General features: G+C 42.3%; 1 protein-coding gene and 1 long non-coding RNA gene across 2 annotated transcripts; both read left to right on the top strand.

The window, feature by feature from the left end:
- Positions 1-321: 321 nt before the first annotated feature.
- Positions 322-1,790, top strand: LOC118414938. Its single transcript, XR_004831042.1, has 3 exons — positions 322-578; positions 1,221-1,315; positions 1,734-1,790. It is a non-coding gene; the product is annotated as an uncharacterized LOC118414938 (long non-coding RNA).
- Positions 1,791-2,038: 248 nt separating this feature from the next.
- LOC118413644 lies at positions 2,039-5,912 on the top strand (the record flags this gene model as incomplete). Its single annotated transcript, XM_035817171.1, has 6 exons — positions 2,039-2,128; positions 2,790-2,999; positions 3,428-3,612; positions 3,762-4,019; positions 4,625-4,773; positions 4,954-5,912. Coding segments are annotated over 6 exons (1,134 nt in total), but the record flags the coding sequence as incomplete, so codon positions are not given.
- Between the last annotated feature and the right edge of the window lie 3,700 nt (positions 5,913-9,612).

Genomic DNA, 9,612 nt, shown 5'->3' with positions numbered 1-9,612 from the left:
TGTACAAGGCATTTAAGCACTATAGGACACCAAGTACAGTACAACATTTGTTTTGATTCTATTCAACAACGGTAGTAGAAATTAACATTCACATTATGCTGAATACATACATTGTTAATTCCATTGAACATTGCAATATCAACTGCTGTATTATGTCCATGACCATGACCTTGCAATGACATTTGATAGTTCTATTTTTCAAGAAGTTCATTTCCTTTTCATGGAATCAGGAGCACTGTCAAAGTCCTTTCCCACAGGCTGTTTGTACTGACGATGACCTGAGAGTGATCATCTTACCTGAGTTAACAATGCAAAGGCACTGAACCCTGCTGGTGTATGTTACCCTGTGTGAAAAGCCCTGTCCTGACGTAAAGAGTTTGATTTTTGAAAAATGCGTTTCCTCCTCGAAACAATGGGCTACACTGTGTACTCCACACTATATAAACCCAACTTCGTGGGAAAGCTGCACACATCGTCTCCAGTTTTTCATGGAGAGGGTCTCGTCAAGAAGCTTCACTGCACACTGGGCGACCATTCCTGGCTTCCACGGCTGTGCACAAGCAACTACTGATAAAAAGGTTAGTTTTCTTCTAATTTGGCCGGCTTCATACCAATTTAGGCCACAGCAATTTAATTTGTTGCTTCTCAGATCTTTTTTCAGAAAAAAATTGGACTGGCAGGTCGAAAAAAGTCTGGGGTGGAGAGATCGAGGGACTTACTCAGGTTACATAACAAATACCAACAGATTTAACAAATGATAAGTTTTCAGTTGGTACATTTATGCAACAAATCAATATTTAGGGTGGTCCCTGATTAGCAAAGCCCCAATTTTGAAAAAAAGTAATATACGTACCGTCCAAAATAGCCATGGCACAGTCACTTAGTTTGAGGCCCATAGTTTATTTGGGAGTCAGGAGAGGCAGTGAAAATTTATCAATGGGAGGTGTGGGCAAAATAGGACAGCAGAATCTGAGAAGCAACAAATAAAATTGGTAGTGGCCTTAGTTGAAATTCCTGTTGTTCTGAGTCTTCCAACCCACAAGTTGGACTTCCATACATTTGTACAGTACCTATAAAGCCACTAGAAATTGAAGGTTAATCATGTCCAGTTTATATTTACAGTGTACTATAATTACTAACTTAGTTACTCGGAGCCAGTAAAATGATAATGTTTAATACTTGGCGATTATAATGCTTGCTAAGTTTCAATGTATTTCAAGAAACTACAGGCAACCTAACCATGACTGACAAGACCTTACCTCCCTTCACCGTTCATGGTGGGAGCACCTCCTCTCTGGACACCCTTGTGCGGAAGGTAATTATTTTATTACCATAACCAATCAGTTCTTAGATTTCATGACCGGTGTTGAGGTGAACAAACCCACTCAGGATTTTAACATTTAGAGTTTAACTGTTCAATCCTTACCTGGGGAATCTTATAGCAGTCAAAGTGGATCTGAGTGGGAAGAAGATAGAAATTTAGACTAGAAATGCTGCTGTTGAATCAACAAACTTAATATCATATTTACGCCATGTCTGGATACCTGTGATTAGATCCTTGCATTGCCCGAGGTGACTTCAATCCACATAAAATAATTTTATGTCCTGTATTGTGTACTTCAATTGGAAGTTATATTTGTATGTCACAAGATGATTATCATTATCAAATTGACTGATCATCGAGCATTTGCTTGTTGCAAATTTATGCACACCTGTTGTTCACTGTATTTCAGAAACACAACATGTCGCAGCCCCGTGACCGTCGCATGTTGTATGGCATAGCTGCAGCAAGCACGTCACCGGAACGTACTGCGCCTGCGCGAAAAGTATAGACATGCTAAACCTTGCTCAACCCCCGGTTTACTAAAGGGCCGCATTTAAGAAAGTACGTGCGTATATAAGGGTAAAATCCCGTGTACGTTTTGCATGAAACCATGTCTCTAACATATACTGTGCAACAAGCGGGATTTCAATGCAACGTTGACCAAACCAAGCCCCAAAACACCAGGGTTCGCGCAGGCGCAGTACGTTCCGGTGACGTGCTGCTGCAGCAGTTGTTCTGGCCGTGCTAGTCAGTGGGAGCATTGTGCTTGCCTTCTACCTGGGAGAGATTGCCAAACAACCAAAGGTAAGATGTGTGCCTAAAAAAGTGTTTATATAACATTAACTTTGCGACTGATAAGCAGCTTGAGTAGCAGCTTGTAGTGTGCATAGGGGTTACAAGTGACCTTAGCCTCGGAAAAATTGAAGTCATGAAGCTATTAATCCCAGCTATTGTTGCTCACTGGCACATTGCTTATAAGGCTTCAATGGGTCACAGTGATGATGTACAGTCCTTTAGACAGGACGTTAATAATACAAATATCGCTAAATCAATGATTTTAAGTAAATACCTGTAAAAATAATATAATTCAGCCTATGGCTGTGATATACTTTTTTATCTGATCATACAAATGAACCATACATTCATTCGTTCATTAAGTCAAAGGACTACTGTTCATTGCGCTTGTAGGAAAAAGCTTAAGGGGAATTCTCCGTACAATGAACCTGTATAGCATCTGAATTCCCTGTCACAACCAGTGGAAGATTAGCTCAAATGCTCAGAGTTCATTGAGCAAAAACTAGTTTGAAATCAATTTCACTCACTTTGGCATAGTGATTTGAAATGTTACAATGCATATGGCTGATAATGTCATTACTATACAATAATGCACATTATTTCAATGGCCAACATCAAACTACATCTTGGTGATCATCACTATATCATACACATTACAATTCTGCTGCAGTCTCCCCATGAAGTTTCGGAGTCCACCAATGATGAGTATGAGGAGGCGCTCCTGGAGCTTGTTGGTGGGATCAACTGTACTGAGGTCACCGAGGCTCTGGAGAAGTTGAAGCAGGGAGAGACGGATGTCCTGGGGTCAGCGGTGGACGTCAGCCGACATGTGGAGTTCAAGGAGTACCTGCGAGGTCGTGCATCAGAGATAAAGTGTGAGGTATATGTATGCTAATGAAGTAGAAACAAATTAGTAATGGTCACTGATAGGACCGCAAACAGCAACAAACATTGATTTTGTCCCTGTCCCTATGCCTGAGACAAGCACAATTGCTAGCATGCTGAAGGATAGACTGAAATTTCTTTGTAACCGCCATGAATATTTAGCCTAAGATTTCCAGGAAAATGACAGGCAACGTTACAATACTGTAGTTATAATTGTAATATTATGTGCCAGACTAAGCAAAACTGATTGATTTACACCTTACTTAGATGACGCACTGTTATTTTTTTTATGAATTTTTATCATTATGGCTTTTTTTACTAGAGGGTGGACAAGTTTGGAATTCACATGTGACCAGGAAAATTACTTCATATGAGGCTGTCAATGTTAATAATATTTTGTCGAACTTTTGTGCCATAATCAAGGTTGATGAAAGCTACTTTTTCGGACACAAGGGTGAATCCGACTCAGAAGAGAGCAGGGCTAAGCGTAGCTGGTTTCGCTACTGCCCCACACGCTGGGTTGGAGATGGGTGGTGTGACCCGGGCTGCAACACTGCTGGGTACCGCTATGATGACGGAGACTGTTGTCCTGACACATGTGGCGCCAGGTAAGTAACAACATCACAGTTGTTTGAAAGGTGACAGGTTGGGTATCAAGGCAAACTGAATTGTTTAAATTCTGTTTTCAAATCCGAAAGACATTTGGGATATTTGCATCAGAAGACTTTTGCTTAGAAAGTCTTTTTCTTTCAACCAGGCGACGTCGCTACAGGTGTGGAATTGCTGGGTATAACTGTCACCAGGGCCAGAGCGGTCCCCCTGCTGCGTTTACCTCTACAACCCGACTGTGTTACCGCTGGTACCCGGACGGGGATGGCGGACAGTGCGGAGGAGGAGCAGCTCGCCAACTCTGCGCCAGTGTTGACCAGATGACCCCGTATTACAGGGACGACACCGACAACCGTGGGGGAGGCTGCCGGATGAGCTGGAGGATCGAGTCCAGCTACCAGTACAGGTCAGTTCAGCACAATGTTGAGATGGCACAGTCTGCAGTTTGGGGTTGGTGTGGGGTACCTGGGCATTGGGCTTGAGCATTTGGGTTGGAACCATAAGGTCCCCATTTGCTGCCCTTGGCACTTTGTACCCGGGAGGTAATACTGCGGCTGGGTTATACCAAAAAAAGCTGCTTTCTTTGCTTAGCACTCAACACTAAGGAGGAAGAGTATCATCAGAGTTAAACACAATAGACTAGCCTCCTGTTGTGGTGCCTTTCGTAAATGTACAGTTTTGTATGGCCCAAGGGCTACAGAAATGGTGATAGGTGTCAGTAACAGATGCACCTGTCAGATAACTTAGACAGTGCACTATAACCAATGCTGATTAAAAAGTAGCCTGGATTTAATTCTGCTTCCAAACAGTATAATTATACATTGTTTTCAGCAAAGTGACACACAATCTACCTGGAAATGGATGATGCAAAATGCTCACAATATACACATGATCCATCAATCATCCTGACAGATGGCAATCTCTACCCTGACAGATGATATATATACAAACCTTTTTACTTCTTGATATGATCTAATTCAAACTGACTCTGTCATTGATTGTTTTGGACAGTGCCTCGTGGTTCAGAAACGTGCAGCTGTGCTACCGATGGTACGCAGATGGGGATGGTGGGCAGTGTGGGTCTGCTGGCGGCGGCGGACCCAACGGTGAATTCTGCGCTGCCGTGAATCAGTGGACAACTTACTACCGGGATGATACTGGTACGTAGCACTACCGCCTTTTATAACTGCTGCAGTATCTTTTGCAGTTTAAACAATAGTCGATTTAGTTCAAGTATATGCTTCAAGAGTAATAAGAATGAATTGACTTGGCTAGAAATATTGTCAATGATACATGTTTTTAGAGATTATGAGTAAATTGTTTTTCTACTTGTCACCTAGATCGGCGTGGTGGTGGGTGTCGCATGTCGTGGCGGCTGAAGCTTCCATACAACGCCCCGTCCTGGGCCCGTGATCTGAACCTGTGCTACTACTGGTACCCCGACGGAGACGGCGGTCAGTGTGGGGGAGGGGTCAGCCGCCAGCTGTGTGCACGGGCCAACAGCTACACACCGTACTATCGTGACGATACCGACAATCGTGGTGGTGGCTGCCGCATGTCCTGGGGGATCAAACTCAACTAATCTGATGTACCGGGCAGACATCACAGTTCAGAACTCACATTAATTTTTATTCAATTATTTTCTATGTCTAGCTGGGGTGAGATGAAAATTTAAACCGAAATGACCTCAAATGCTTTGATATCCTGTCTTCTTTCTTTATCAAAAGAAAATCAACATTCATGCACCCAGTGCTGATCAAGTGATCCAGAATTTCTCCTCACGCCAACTTAAAATTTTTTAAAGCTTTCTAGAATACTTACGGTCATGTTTTCTTTCACACAGAACTGCAATGTCTGCCTTACATTCCAGAGAAATAAAAAGTTTTGCCCTGTTTGAATCTGTATTCAATCAAGAATGTCTGTCATTGGTGTGTTTGCTGCTTATTATGCATGACCTGTTCTTGTTTTTTACTATTGAGGGCTTTCACAAACATTGTAACATATTAGCTGATTGCTTTGAAATACTTAAATGTTTAAGGTTATGGCTTCATTGTTCTATGCTGTTGGTGTGAATCTTTCATAAATCCTACAGGGAATTTGTATTTGCTGGGAGAAGGACACACTGTTATCTTTAATGTTAATTGATTCATATGGATAGATTTGTTATCTTTGTGACAACTTTTATTTATCTCATAATAATCCTTGACAATCTTACCAAATACATGTAACTTTTGGGATATTGAGAATTTCTCGGTGTTAATATTTAATCTGATTTTTCATAAATACTGGTGACTAGAAGCTAGAGATTGTTAGTTGTAGTGTTATCTGTTCATGTGTTATGCTTCTTTTGGCCAGGTGTAGAACCAATATATCGAATTTCCTTTTGAAAAGGCAACTTGAATAGAATGCCAAATTCTCAATCGACGTGTATACTTGTGACCACAATGTAAAAGAAGGAAAAACTTACCCCCTTCACAATTTTCTTGCCCTCCACCCTCACTCTTTCTAGAAAGTCTGTCTACCTAGAAACCCTCATAACTATCTAACGTTTTAAACTCTAGTTTACAAAGTGTAATCACTGCATACAGCCATGTACAGGTGTCAGGAGGCGCGAGACTGATGTGGGTTTTTAACTCTTTTTAATCCATTAAACACTACATCTGACTCCGAGCCGGACCTCTCTCTGCCCCTGGCTATCCCTGAGTGACTTCCCCCTCTGTATCCCTTGGTCATCTGTGGGCCAGACTAAGTACATGCCTGTGACCCCATCACCATCATCCCACATCCCCCTTTTTCCTTTGATAGAAATCTCTGTTTCTATCACAACGTTTGCCTAAAACATCACAACGTGTGCCTAAAACTTTACATCATTAGATTACATCATTAGATGTTTCAGACCAAACTGGTGTGCCTGTCCTTGGTGCTGAAGGTGAAGCCACTTAACTCGCACGCAGTTATGTTATCTTCATCATCATCGGTCGACGTGCTTACACACGGCGGGGTTATACCGGCCCTTACGAGGTTATGTTATGCCTAGGTTACACATAGCCGAATTTAGCTCCGGAACACCAGCAGTCGGCAGTAGTTCGGGAGCCCGGGGGCAGTCTGACGATTTTTAGCGCCGAACATGTCCCGAACAATTTCAAACTATTGTTTGCGTCTTATGTTGGGAGTGGGACCAACCGCGGTCGCAATACCGTTTTTAATTGCTAGAGACTGTGTGCTTGTCATTCGCGTTGCTTTAAATAATTACATCAGCAGAGGAAACCAATGGGGAAAGAAAGACTCTGGGTCAAATTGATCTCATCAGCAGAAATGACTAATGGGGAAATCCTAACTTAACTGTATTTACAGTAACTCACAGACAGGTAAGATAACTTTTAGGGCAGTATGGTGTGCAAGCACACTGCCTTACTGTCAGGAGGCGCGAGACTGAAGTGTGCTTTTGAACTTCTTTAATCCATGAAATCCTACTAGTGACACAGGGCTGGACCTTCCTCTGGCCCTCACCACCCTCCCGTGAACTCCCCCCTCTGCATCCCTAGGTCTATGTAGGTCATTTGTGGGCCAGACTAAGTATTAATACCCGTGAGCCCATCACACCTCATCACACTTACTTACACACAGCCCCCGAGGGCTCACACCTGTGGGAAACCACCGTGTGCTCCTGATTCCAAGTAAAGGAAACAAACCTCTTGAAAAACAAAACTATCAAATTTTGTTGAAAGGTCATTTGTTGAGGCAAAAGCAAACCAGTTATGTGAGGACATTGACATTTCTAACTTGCATTAGTGACACAGTCCTGAATATGAAATAAGAGATTTTTAATGGGACTAGGTAAAGGTAAATCCCTTATTTTAGATCCAGCACCTGGATCGTAGCAGGCTAGTTATTACCTCCATGAAATGTCATGGAGGTTATATTTTACCCAGCGTTTGTCTGTTCATCTGTCTAGACGTCTGTCTGTCTGTCTGTCTGTAAACAAGATAACTCAAGAACGGCTGATTGGATTGGTTTTGTACTTGGTATGTTGTAATGTGTTGTAGTGTATGATGAAAGCTGGAAATGATTAGATTTTGGGCCCCCTACTTCCCTTGGTACTGCAGTGCAACTTCCGGGTTTGCTATCTCGTGTTCTGAACAAGCTATGGTCACGATTTTGGGGTGTTAGATAGCTCTTGATGCGCTAGCGGATATCATCAATGATAATAAAACCAACATGGCCAGTAACCTTAAAGATGCGGTGCTTTTGTAAGATGCATTACTGTGATTATATATAAATGTACACGACCAGCATGCCATTCGCAGGCACTTTTAAGTATGAGTGAGGGTCGGACCACGAAGCTGGCCCTAGGGAAAGATAAACACACTTGAGATAACAGATACTACGATTACCTACACGTTTATTAAGTTGAATCTCCGTAATAGATGGACACCACAGTTTTTGAAACAGCGACATGTAACGTCACATTTCTTTTCTTGATTTGATGAGTTTCGCTCAGCATACATTGTAAAGCAGCCCATTTCCGATGTCTTCTAATATCAAATATAAATTCAAGGGCAATAGTGACAGCTTGACGACGCCTCGGGGATGATCGCTTGTTGTTACATACGTTTAAAAACATTGACACTAGACATTGCTTGGACCTGGAAGCTATAAAGAAGAGTGTAGTATATACATGTGGCGGTGCCTTCCAATTTTTGGCGCGTGAAAGTTGGAGCGCCACAACAATGGCCGGCTCAGACTGTCCACTCAGCACTGCAGCACCGACATTTAGACTGACAAGGTCAAGAAAAGGACGAGCATCATTTTTGGTCAGAACCAGAGAACTCGACGACATGAACACAAAGACACCGCGTGTAGTCAGTGTACTCCTGTCTTCTGACATGTCTTCATTAATCTAAATCTAATCCGACAGAATAAAATGGCGATTTCACGTCAAGTAACGATACAGTATATTGACCAGGGCAAGGGGCTTGAAAAAAGATCCATACGGGACGCTGGACAAACCAGAAAGGTAACAATAATTCTCTATTAATTCCACATCAATATGAACTCACAACATAGTATTGTTAGTTACAACGCACCATAACGTGGCTGAAACCGAGGATACAACGTGTTGTTTCGTTACGATCCGCCACATTTTCATGGCATGCAACAGCAGAGGTCGGTAACATAATCCCCCAGTCATGCCATGCCCTTGTACTGTTATCTGACACCTGAAAGAGCAGAAAAAGGAACAATCAAGACTTTGGTAACTAACGATGTGATTAACGTTATGAACAGTTATTAACTATTTCTGAAAAGATTATAGAGCTTTATGGATACCTTTACCAGCATTTGTTATTTAATAACTTCGTAAACACAATTGACTAACGTTACATTAAAAACCGGAAGCGAATACCAGCCGACCAAAAGTAACCAAAGGACGTAATACGGTCTCAAGTCATGTATCACTCCGAGTGTGCGCTCTCAAAGAGTACCAAGAAAAAAAGGAAGAATGAGGCTGCATATAATCCTAACGTGTGTTCAAGGCGGCCAAACTTGGTATGATTCGAAAGGTCTATTGGTGGGTACTTGTAATCTGCAAACCGTTTTGAAATTGCGTGCTTTGTTGTCGAGATCTGAGCCCTAACCCTAACCGTAACCCTAACCCTAACCCTAAAATAGCCCTAACCCTAACCTATCTTCAAGGCTGCCAAACTTGGTATGATTCGAAAGGTCTATTGGTGGGTACTTGTAATCTGCAAACCGTTTTGAAATTGCGTGCTTTGTTGTCGAGATCTGAGCCCTAACCCTAACCGTAACCCTAACCCTAACCCTAAAATAGCCCTAACCCTAACCTATCTTCAAGGCTGCCAAACTTGGTATGATTCGAAAGGTCTATTGGTGGGTACTTGTAATCTGCAAACCGTTTTGAAATCGCGTGCTTCGTTGTCGAGATCTGAGCCCTAACCCTAACCGTAACCCTAACCCTAACCCTAAAATAGCCCTAACCC

This window comes from Branchiostoma floridae, chromosome 4 (assembly GCF_000003815.2).
Source record: "Branchiostoma floridae strain S238N-H82 chromosome 4, Bfl_VNyyK, whole genome shotgun sequence".
NCBI classification, from domain to species: Eukaryota; Metazoa; Chordata; class Leptocardii; order Amphioxiformes; family Branchiostomatidae; genus Branchiostoma; species Branchiostoma floridae.
The sequence above is the reverse complement of the archived record's forward strand: the minus strand, read 5'-3'. Positions and strand labels throughout refer to the sequence as shown.